At 58.9% G+C, this 11,844-nt stretch overlaps 1 protein-coding gene across 1 annotated transcript; it reads right to left on the bottom strand.

The window, feature by feature from the left end:
- Positions 1 to 103: 103 nt before the first annotated feature.
- On the bottom strand, positions 104 to 4,013 carry SLC25A1 (solute carrier family 25 member 1). Its single transcript, XM_008634122.2, has 8 exons — positions 3,851 to 4,013; positions 3,628 to 3,727; positions 3,257 to 3,395; positions 2,691 to 2,775; positions 2,427 to 2,531; positions 1,931 to 2,046; positions 1,539 to 1,612; positions 104 to 1,444 (listed from the first exon to the last, which is right to left on the bottom strand). The coding sequence occupies exons 1-8, from the start codon at positions 4,005 to 4,007 to the stop codon at positions 1,330 to 1,332; spliced, it is 891 nt and encodes a 296-aa protein (XP_008632344.2). The 5' UTR covers positions 4,008 to 4,013; the 3' UTR covers positions 104 to 1,329.
- Between the last annotated feature and the right edge of the window lie 7,831 nt (positions 4,014 to 11,844).

The following is an 11,844-nucleotide window of genomic DNA, read 5'->3' as shown; positions in this document are numbered from 1 at the left end:
TCCCCCGGGAGCACCATCTCGGCATGATGGGCAGCCCCGTCCCCCACCCACAGGGCAGGAGCCACTCACTGCCCACTCAGCACAGCCCGGACGCCAACGCAGCTGCTACAGCCAGACTGATTTTATTCAAATTGCGAATGTAAAACAGAATAATAATTTAAAAAAAATCTAATGCAACCCTCACTGGTTTCAGAGCCAAAAGCCGCAGGTAAACCGTGCCTGGGCTTTCCTCCTTCACCCTCCTGTGTTAAGGCTGAGCTCATCGCTGGCTACAAGAGAGACAAGGGACGGGTTGAGCCCTGGCTCCTGCACCCCCAGCTCCCTCAGGGAGAAATTTGGCACAAATCCAATGAGGCGAGCCTGGCACGGGCAGGGCAGGGCTCCAACCCCACAGCCACGAGTGTTAGTGAGTCAGCGTGAAGCTCCAAAAGCTACGGGATCACCTACGGCACCACAGAGAACCGGCAGGAGGGCAGATGCAGGGAATGTGGCAGAAGAAAGGAGTTTGCACCCCTGGCCGAGGGGCCAAGCCTGTGGCGTGGGGCTGCACTGCCTCGCCCCGGCTCGCACACACGCCTCGGCTGTAAACGGCAGGTGAGCGACACCCAGCTCACCCCAACCCCAGCCCACAGGGAGCAGAACTAAAGGCCTGGCTGTATGTGCAATTTTGGGGAAGCCCTGCTCAGCAGCCCAGGGCTGAGCAGGACCCCAGGGATGGGATTGGATGGGATGTTGCACGCCGGTGGTCTTGGTGCTGGCAGGGAGGGAGGAGGGAGCTTGGGGTCACACCAGGCGGTCACTGCCCTCCCATCCCAGGGGTGCAGGGCTGTTGGGCCCCCTCCCAGAGCTGCTGTGACCCCGCTGGTGGCATCAGCCCCACTGTCAGCTTGTGATGTACAGCTTGACATTGCACCCACAGGGCTCGAGGGGGCTCTCAGCACCTCCAAAACAGCTGCTCCCCAGGCAGTCAGCAGCTCCTGGCTGCTGGGAACCCCAAGGCCACTGTCCAAGGTACGTCTCACCCTGGTTAACCAGAACACAAAGCTGATGTGGGGCCGGGGGAAAGTGTCACCAGGAGATTGGGGTGGGCATGACCTGGGATGCTGGGGGTTGGGATGGTGGGATGCAGCTCCCTCCCTGCTCCTTTTAGCACACAACTAGTAATTTAACCTGCTCCAGAGCCTGTTCCTAAAGATAAAGGTGGCCAGGTTTGGGGTGTGCAGGGCAGACCTGGCCCCAGCAGTGCCGCAGGCGGGTGTGGGTTTGGTCTCTGCTCTCCAGCTGCAGCCCTGCGGGGCACAGGAGGCGGGGGCTGCCTGGCCCGGCCCCTCAGTCCGTTTTCCACACTTTGTTGAGGAATTTGACCACCTCATCGTAGATGATGAAGACGATGGCCACGTCAAGACACACACGGCCCAAGCGAGGCACTGTGCCCTTGTAAAACCTGCCAGGGATAGAGAGGGCGGCCATGGGGCTGGGTGCCTCACAGCCCCTTCCCTGCCCATCCTCCTCCCAGCCACCACCCCTGCAGAGCTTACGCCAGGGGCCCTTCATGTTTCATGATCTGGTAGGCGCAGTCCCAGGTGTTCTTGTACTTGTGTGCTTCCAGCCCCTGTGGGAAGGAAAAAGCAGGATCAGAGGCCAGAGCCAGGGCTGCATCTGGGAGATTTCATGGGGGAGGCAGAGAGCTGGCAGTGTACCATGAGGAACTGATCTCTCTCCACTGCTGCAGGATATCAGACCCCACAGGGATGCCCCCACCTCTGTGCAAACACTCCCCATGGATCAGGAGCAATCGCAGACATCTCCCAACCAAACCTCACTGGCATCACATGCCTGCCCCAGGGACTGCAGGAAACAGCTCCCAGGCAGTGGGTGCCCCCAGGCTGCTGCATGCAGAGCAGTCCCGCACTGTGCCCTGGCACCGTACCTGCATCCTGGTCTTCACCACGTCCAAGGGGGTGTTGCCAAAGACACTCGCAGCTCCAGCAAGGGCTCCAAACACCCCTGTTACGAAGGGGTTTATGACCTTGTTGGGATTGTCTCCTGGGAAGGAAGAGAGGTTGAGGGCAGAGTGGTGGTGGGATTCCCGCGCACATTCCTGAGGGAGCCTGCAAGGAAGGTCCCAGGTCTGGCTGCTTGTGATCAGGGTGCAATGCTGAGCTGGGGACCATCCAGCAGCACCAGCACCAGCCCACGCTGCACCATGGGGCTCAGGGTGAGTGGGAAAGTGATACTCCAGCACCAGGACCTGTCAGCGCCACAGGCCAGTGCCACCCCACCCTGGTTTTCACTTTCCTCCATTCCAAATGGCTGAGCCATGAGAAATAGGGAGTGTGTGGATGGAAAAAACATCCCAGCTCCCAAAGGCGGCTGGGGAGCCAGAGGCAGAGCCAGGGTGGCCTGGGGGGCCAAGGGCACCGTACCTTTGTACCAGTTCTTGAGGGAGGTCATGACAAAGAAGCGGATGGCCTGGTTTGATCCTTGCTTGAGGATGGTTGCAGTTAGGCCCTGGTAGGTCCCCTTCAGTCCTGCAAGAAGAGGGTGTTGGAGGGGAGACCAGCCTCAAGTGGCAGAGAAAAACCTTACCAGGCCACCTGTCCCAGCCTGTGCCCATCCACCACCTCCCACCCTGTCCCCATAGCAAGGCAGTACTCAGGGGATCAGGGTGCCACTTTCCCGGGACTCACCCTGTTCCCGAACGATCTCCCGGACGCCATGGAAGAAACCACGGTATTTGGGGTTGGGAGAGGTCTGGTCATGGATAAACTTCACCTACGAGGAGATGATGCACTTGTCCTGGCTGAGGTAATGCAATGGCCCCAAAGGGCTGCCAGCTACCTCCTGCCTTGCTCCAGGGACGGTCCCAAGGCCAGAGCTGACCCATGCAATCAGGCAACTCTGGGAGACATCATGGGGGAAGCCTGTGCCCATGGCCAGCAATGCCTTTTGCAGAGGAAAACCTGGGAAACTGCCGCTGCAAGCAGTCATGTGGGGCTTACACTCATAAAATGGGTGACAAGATGACTCCTGGGCATGAGGCTCCTCCCTGGAGTGGGGGAGGGGCCAGGGCCACCTGACTTGACCTCCACAGGGCTTTCCAGCATCATACCCTCCCCTACAAAACTGTCTTGAGCAAATACAGACAGCCCTCAGGTCCCCAGATTTGGGCATCCCTGGCTTTTTCCCTCTCCCAGCCCAGCACAAGGCAGGGGAGGTGCCAAGGCAGGGGACAGTAGCAGCCACAACCACCCACCTTCACAGTCTCCATGGGGCAGACCACGGCCACGGCCTCAGCCACGCCAGCCCCCAGCCCGCAGATGAGGCCCCGTGTGCTGTCCAGCCGCCCCTGCTCATCTCTCATCTGGTTGCTGAGGAACTCGAACATCCCGAACCTGCAAAGGAGCCACTGTGCCAAGCCCTGGGCACCCGGACGGGGGGCTGCACCCCCCCACTATGGGTCTGTCTCCAGGAGCAGCTGCACACCCTGTGAGAGGACCCTCCCTTGCCTGGGAAACCACCTGGCTTTGGTAAAATGCCAGTGGAGACACCGAGGGCAAAGCCACCCCCTTGTTCACTGCTGTTGGGGGGTCCCCCCCACTCACCTCTTGCCATGGGGGCACATACCTGACAGCAGCCTTGGGGATGGAGCCATACAACAGCGAGCTGAGCCCCCGGTACAGCCCCCGGATGCCATGGTCACGGACAGTCTGCTTCACACAGTCCCCTGCGCAGAGCACAGCGGTGCCACTGTCACCCACCACGCCGAGGACCACCCACCACCGCCCTGCCAAATCCCCCCAGCACCAGCCAGGCTCCCAGGAGCCCCAAACCCAGAGAGGTTGCTCACCAATGCCCTTGTAGCGGGGAGGGTTTGCCTTCTCGTCCAGCTGCAGCTGTGTCTTCACATACTCCGTAGGGAATGTGATGCAGATCTCGATCCCTCCAGCCAGGCCACCTGCATGCGAGAGGAAGGAACCCTGAGGCAGGAGCAGCATTGTGCCCATTCAGTGCCACATGGCTGCTCCTGGCTCCATGCTGGCTGAGCCTGGGACCTCTGGCAGCCAGGTCTGGGCCGGGACACGATGTCCCTGTCCTCACCAAAACCCTGACAACTCCACACAGCAGCAGGGCCCTGTGCCAACCTGGTGCCTTGCATGGGCATCACTGCCCAGCCATGGCAAGAGCTGTCAAGAAGACTGGGAAAAGGAGTGGGAAAACAGAGCAAAACACTGCACCCATGGCTGTCTATCTGGTGTGTTGCCCCTCAAAGGCACCTCTCCCTCTCTGGCGCCTCGCACCCCCAGGTGAGCTGCCAGCGCTGGGATTTATAAACCCAGTGGTGCTGCGGCAGGCCCAGCACCACTCCCCACAGCAGTAGGAGCCCATCTGCAGGCCTGGCTATGCCAGCAGGAAGCACAATTATCATCAAGCCTGTCTGGCTGCCCTGGGCTCCCGCAGCAGCGGCTCCTGGGCACTGATTACACCGGCTGCAGCCTCTCCTGATGGCCGGGCAGCGAGGGATGCTGGCTCTCAGCCCTGGGGCTCCCCTCTGCATGGCTGCACCCAGCAGTGCTGGGGGAGCTGGGCTCAGCCCATCCGGCCACGACGGATCACAGGGCGCTTCCTCGCATCAAAGCGCGGCTGGGGCCGCCGAGCAGCGGGAGCCCTTTGTGCCGGCACCAGGAGGAAGCGTGGCCGAGCCCCCTCAGGTCTCACAGGGCCAACCCTGCTCAGCCCAGAACAGGGCACTGCCACTGGGGTCAACACTGCCCTGAGCACCTCCAGGATCTCCCTGCTCCTTGCCCAGGAAGGTGAATATGCTCCAGCCCACAGGCTGGGGCACAGTGTGGGGTCAGGGGGGCTGCCAGCTCCCAGTCTCCCATACAGCCTCCAGTGGCTCCTCCAGCCTGGCCATGTCCTTGATGTGACTCAGCAGCACCGTGGCCCCCACTGCAGCCACCCCAGGCTTGCAGCCCCACCACAGCCCAGGGGACAGCCCAGCAGGGAACACACTGCCTTTGTGGGAGAGGCTGGGACTGGGTGCAGTGGTTGTTATCCTGCTTTGCAGTGAAGCACAGGCTGGTGCCACAGCTTTGCTTATCAGCACCCCCCAAAGTACCCCCATAAGGGGATGATGATAGGGGACACCACAGCCCATGGCTGCTCCCTGTAACAAGAGCAGGCAGCCCCAACTCCCTGGACAAGCAGACTTTCCCACAAAGTCTTATTTCTTCTGCGCAGCCTCCAGATTTGCAAGAGAGACCCTTGATCTCTCTGGTGTTGCATACAGCTGCCCCCTGCCAGTGCCACTGGCAACTGGCATGTTCTGGAGCACTGCTGCCTTCTCTCAGCCCAGTCCTGGAGGGAAGGGAAAAGCAGCCTCCCCACATTCCTTCCAGCAGCTGGGCAGCACCCATCTTAAAGCCTTATGCTGGTTTTCCCCCCAGGCACAAAAAGCACCAGGCCGCACTGTCCTGCCCAGGGAGCCAAGAAGCCAGGCCAGCCTCAACACAGCCAGGACAATGTAAAGCTCAGCTTTGTGCTCGAAGGGCATCCACGGGGACACCGTGGCACTGAGTACCCAAGGCAGGACAGGCCAGCCCAGCCCAGCAGCATCCCGGCCCCATGGGGACAGGGCATGAGGCCAGCCCAGCTCTGCCACAGCAAACAAAGGCCCCTTGTTTCCCTCTATGTTCCCAGGGGGGCTGAGCTCCAGCCCAGCCCAGCCCAGCCCAGGCAGGCGCTTCTCAGGAGGCAGCAATGGGTGACCACTGCCAGCCCTGACGCCTTCGTGGCACCCGCTGCTTTAGGGGCGTGAGAGGAAGCCACAGGGCCAGCTCACAGCACTGCAGCCAGCCAACAGCTCTCCTGGGGCATCACAGGAGGACAGCCACCATCCCCAGGGTCCCCAGAGCACTCCTGCTACCCCCTCAACCCTCTCCTGCCCTTGGCATGTCTGTCAGAGTGGCAGATAGACACTGCTGGTCCCATGGCAGGGGGCTGGCCAAACACTAATTTCTCCTGCAAAGACAAACAGCTCGTGCAGAAGCAGCTGGCAGGCCCCAGAGAGCAGCATGATAAGGAGCAATGTCCTCCAGCTGGGTGCAACAGTCCCCAAAAAGCTGAGCACTAGCTGGTGCCTCCCCACACCGCTGCACACCACCGTGCCACCAGCCTTGTGCCACCACAGCCACATGAACACTCCAGGTGCTGCCAAGGCCACTCCCTCCCTCCTACACTGCAGAACTGAAGTGCCGGACATTTTAAGCACCATAAATATTTGTTCTCTCTCGGTCCCTCAGCACCAGCTCCTGCCCCAGCACATCCAGGAGCCAGACAGCAGGGAAGCACCCACACAAGCAGCAGTCCAGGGGCAACCAGCACCTCAGCTCACAGCAGCCACACCAAATGGTACAGGGAGAGATGCTGCACCTCCTGCAACCTGCTCACAGCCTCAGCAGTCACACTTGTCCATGCAGGGGAGGCAGAGGGTCTGCCCAGCATCCCACAGGAAAGCCATCCACAGAAGCCCAGCAAAGGAACAGCATGTTGTTCCTGGGAACTGGCAGCCTCTGGGGCAATGAGGCTGCCCTAGCCAAAGATGAAGGAGCAGGGCACCCATGCTGCCAGTTCCTCTCCCTGTTCCCCAGTGTTGTTCTGGCCTCAAATCCCATGGGAAGGTGTACAGAGCACTCCATGACTTGCAGCAATTTTAATCCATTTTCTTTTGCCCACAGAGAGAGAGGGTGGCACAGGCCACCTGCCCTGCAAGCAAGACCCATCAGAGGTCCTGCTCTGCTGTCATCTCTCCCCACACACTTTCACTCCAGCAGAAACCTCATTCTGTGCAAATAAATCACTCCACTACTCGCGATCAGCAGCTTTGTCCAAACCCCTCCCTCGCCAGGGCTGCGGGGGCTTTGCAACCTGTTTACCCGGACTTTAACCAGCAGCTCCAGCTCTTGCAACACCGCTCCGTGGAGGTAGCAGGAACAGCGGCACTCAGGAGGTGAAAGAGCACGCGGGGCAGCTGAGATGCCGGGCCAAGGCTCTGGCTGTTCGCTGGGTGCAGCAGAGCCAGAGGACAGGGAACGTCCTTCAGGGAAGGTCGCTCTGCCCGGCCCCAGGGAAGGTGCCCTCGGCGGGGCGATCCCACTCCCAGCACTGAGAGTGGCTCCCTGCCTGCAGCAAGCCTGCAAGTGCTTCAGCTGCCAGCTTTCCTGACACTGCAGGCCCAGCAGGAAGGGAGACACGGGAAAAATACCCTGGCATAGTTTTCCCAGAAAAAGTTTAGCTCTCCCCGTCAGAGAGACCAGAGGAGGCCGTCCTTTGAGGACACGCCTGCAGCCCTTGGGCACGGCTGGGGAGAGCTGGCAGGAGGGAGAGCAGAGGGTTTTTTGGGGACAGTGGGAGGGTGCTGCCCCTGTAATGCTCACACAACACGTCATGGCCTCAGCACACGCAGGTTCGGCTTCACACCCCGTCCACAGCAGCTTCTGGGGACACCACTGACCACTCCGACCCAGGGAGCCCAGCTCCAGACCCAGGACAGGGGGCAGTGCTGAGGGTGGGAGGATGCAGCTGCGATGGAGAAGACAAGGAGAGCCCCAGGACTGACACAAGCCGAGGCTGCACAGCCAGCACTGGCACTGTCACCCTCTGCAAACTCCTACCTAGAGGCAGTGCCCCAATGAACATCCACTGCCCTGTCTGGGAGCCACCGAGGGGCGGGAGGGGGCACTGGCCCCTCTTCCCCTCCTCCAAGTGGCTGTGCCTGCAAAAGCATCCTGCTCCTGCAGAGAGATGGAGCAGCAGGTCTCTGTGCAGCTCTGATGAGAAGTGAGCACCTGGAGAGCAATTTCAGTCTCTCCATTTTATGAGTAATTTCACTCTTATGCTGACATACCAGCACCTGATTTCCATATAAAAAGCGCCTTTTAACTTCAGATTCATTAGGATCCTTTCAGGCCAGAGGGAATTATTCCTAAGGGTGTGGAAGGAAAGCAGCAGAGCTCTCCTAGGGCCCATGCCTGGAGCTTCTCTGTTCTCCCAGCCGGGTGGCTCAGGATGGTAGGAAGGCACAAACAGGCTTTCAGCGGAAGCTGAGCCCTGAGTTCCCCATTCTGGAGGCTCCCAGCCCACGTGCAGAAGGTGCAGCTGGACAGGGTGAGCTGAGCAGCTGACACTGGTGACACAGACCACACACTATGGGCACAAGGGGCAATCCTGCCCAGCTCCTGGATGCTGTGCTTACAGCATGCAGCACTCTCACAAGGGGACTTGGTGCCCTTTCCCATTAGCCAACACAGCTTTTGGAGCTGGGGAAATAAGGAGAAAAAACCCCAAGAACCAAAGACCATCAGGCTGCTACAAACCAGGGAGGCAGAAATGCCCACCAGCAGCTTGTGACAGGTCCCTGCAGCCCAGACGGCTGCCTGCTCCCCACACTGAGGGACCATGCCCTGCTGGCAGCCGTCTAGGCTGCTCTTCACCCATCCATTGCCAAAACCCAGCTGGAGGCAGCAGTGGAGCAATCCTGCCCTGCCTGCAGCGGTGAAACGGGTTTAGCAGCTCCACCCTCCCGGCACTTCCAACCACGGGCCATCTTGTGAAACTCGGGGCTCAGGAGCAGGCAGGAGCCTCGCTGGGGCTGCAGCTCTCCAGGACAGCTGGCTCTCGCCAGGACTCCAGCACTGCACTCCTCACCCGGGCACCTCCTCTGGCCACGGGCAGCTCTTCATCACCCATCCGCAGCCACATCCTTGTGGAAAACCACCACGGCAGCTCTGCCACCAAAAGTCTGACTCAGTGCTGAGATGGGGAAGGCTGCTTCCCCAAACCAGACTGCCAGAAGTTTACCTGTGTTTTGGTTAGAAGGGAAAAAACATGTCCTGCAGCAGGTCAGCAGGCTCAGAGGGTGTCTGTCCCCATGCTGGGATTAGGAAGGTCTCCCATCTGACAGGGGCAAGGCCAGTGGGGAACACAGGGGTTCAGCATGTCCAGCAGTAAACACACACTCATAGCTGTTTTGGTCATGGGAGAGTGCTACAGGCAGGCTGGTGAAGGTCTGACTTCTCCCAGGGATACAGAGAATGGCAAACACGAGAGGTGCCCCTCTGCACCCTGTGCCACTGTGGGTAAACAGCCCCGTGCAAACAGCGCTGCAGATAACACTACGGATGGGATGAAATAATTTGTCCTGAATCTTACTGGAACTGTCCTGTTTGAACAGGCTGTCCTTTCACAACTCACTCATTCATCACCACTTTGCATTTACTTCTCAATATGACAATTAATCATTATTACTTTTAAACTTCTCGGCTGTGAGTATGATGGCAGAAGCCATTTCCCTGTGCTCACAGTCACAGCATCCTCTTCCTTTGGTGCTGACTCCACCTTTGGAGACTGCCAGGTTCCCCGTCCTGCTCAAGTCACCTTCTCCCCGTTGCCCTGCACACCTCAAGGCCCCAGCTCTATCACTATGAGCTGGCTCCTGGCCAGCCCACCACTTGACTTCAGACACCAACCAAGAGTCAAAAAACTCTCTAAAGACACGCAACAGGGAGCCAGTGTCGGAGCCCAGGGCTGTTGGATGACTCCCTCAGCACAGCCCTGCAGATGGATGAAGGAGCCACTGCCAGGACTGAGAGTTCCCTGGGGACAGGCTCTGATCTCCCAGCCCCCAGCACAGGGGAGTGACTGTGTACCAAGCACTGGAGCACAGGGAGAGAGAAGAGATGGCCAGAAAATCAATCCCTGATGTCAAGAGGTGACCTGAGACCTCAGGGCACAAGCAGGAGCAGGGAGGCTACATTGGCATGCACCACACAGGGCTGTCAGAGCTGAGAGATGCTGCAACATCCCCAAGCTGTCAGCTCATGGCGCTCATCGTCTCAGGAAGATGGACGAGTCCTTCCGATCATTTACATCAACCCAAAGAAAAGAGTTGCCTGCAGAATGTCAAGCAGAGCATCAGGCATGTGAAAATCTCAAATTTCAGAGCCCAGGGTTAACCCCAGCTCACCCAGAATCTGTTAGACCGAAGGGACACCCCAGTGTGGTTTCCTGGCCCTGGGGCTGACATCCTCCTCCCACCAGGAGCCTTGGGGCTCTTACAGGTTTCCACTGCAGCCCATGAGGGCTCCCAGGCAGCCAGGACACACTCAAGGCTAGCATGGTCCTTGTGCCCCACCCCCAAACAGATGACAGCCAGAGGAGGCAACTGTAGGAGAAACCACAGCCAGGAGTGATGTACTGAGGGCCAGCAGACCTGGCAGGACTGGTTCCCTCCACGCTCACCAGTCCTTCCCCCTGGCTGTGCTTAGCCTCCACCCGGCTCAGCATGAAGGGGGCAACATCCCCTACTCTGCTGTGAGCACCAGGCATCCATCTCAAAACCAGGGAGTGTGCTGGACCACAGCCATTCACAGCAGCACAACCTCCCTCACAGCCTCTCCTGAGAGCAACAGCCCTGCAAATACAGATGGACTTGGGACTTTTGGGAAAGGAGACCTGCTCTGCAAGAGGCAAGTCTCAGCTTTCACACCCAGTCTCCAACTCCTCTCCTCTGCAGGTACAGTATTTCCTAAGAAAGATAATATCAAGGACTAACAAAGAAGAGGAAACTGAAGCTCTAATTACTGCTTTGTTCAGGAGCCTGGACTCCCTGCTGCACCCTGCTTCATGCCCGACTCTCTCTTCAGGCTCTTCTCTCTCCCTGCAGAGTCCCTCTCCCCTGCCCATGCTCCCCCTTGGACCCTGGTGCACATCACTGCTATTTGCCAGTGGTAGCCAACACCAGGGTAGCAGCCACAACCACTGTGAGCTCTTTCCAAATCCAGCACCATGTAGGACAACATCCAGGTGTCCTGCCTCCCTGCCCAGGCAGGATTAGGTGTAGGCAGGAACAACTGTGCAGCAGCCCCGGGTGAGCAGAGGTACCACACAGAGAGCAAGGCAGCTGGGAGCTTCTCCGTGGGAGGGAGCAGACCCCAGGCTTCAAAGCCAGCTAAAACCAGAATAAGGCTGTACTTAACTCTGGCGAAGGCAGGCAGAGCCTTTCATCAAATGAGCACTGATAACTTCGAGCAAAGTTCCCAAGGAGGGCAGGGGTGCGAGGGTTTGCCTGCAAATGGCAAAGATCATTTGTGCTGGGCTGGAAATTGCCCACGCTGCAGGTTGGCTCGAGCTGACCCAACATGGCATCCAAAAACCCAGCAAAGGGGCTCTCTCAGGAATCCCAGAGGTGACTGATAACTGTCCCACCAGCATTCCTGTCTCACCACTTACTGCCTTTATTTCAAGCTCCCCACTGCAGTGTGGCCCTGTGCTGGGAGCACAGCAGATCAGCAGCACACAGCCCTTCAGGATGCTGGTGGGAGGGACAGGAGTCTGGTGGGCTGTTGGAAACCACAGCACAAAATGGGAAAGCTGGCTGTGGGGAGGCTGGAGACATGGCTGGGCTCCTGGCCTGCCTGCTAACAGGTTGTTACCCAGCAGAAGAGGTCAAGCTGCCTTCATGTGCTCAGGCCACACACAGCCACAGCAGCACCGGCAGCGTTGTCACTGCAAGGTGAAGTACTGCCTTGGCACAAAACAGCTGCTTGGACAAAGGAGAGCCCATTAGCAAATTAATTTTTAACCTTGCATTTTGTCTGCTGCGACAACTGAAGGAGAAGAGCTCTTGGCAGACAGCGCTCTACTTGCATCTCTTCAGAAAAGAGACAACCCCAGCCTGTTGAGGTCTGGGCAGCCGAGGGAGCTGTGCCTCCCTGGCAGAGGATCCCAATTACACACGGGGTCTGGGAGCAGATACACACCCAGGGTGGGATGATGGCTTAA

Source organism: Corvus brachyrhynchos, unplaced genomic scaffold, assembly GCF_000691975.1.
Source record: "Corvus brachyrhynchos isolate BGI_N302 unplaced genomic scaffold, ASM69197v1 scaffold114, whole genome shotgun sequence".
NCBI lineage: Eukaryota > Metazoa > Chordata > Aves > Passeriformes > Corvidae > Corvus > Corvus brachyrhynchos.
Note: the sequence above shows the minus strand (reverse complement) of the source record. Positions and strands in the feature narration are given on the sequence as shown.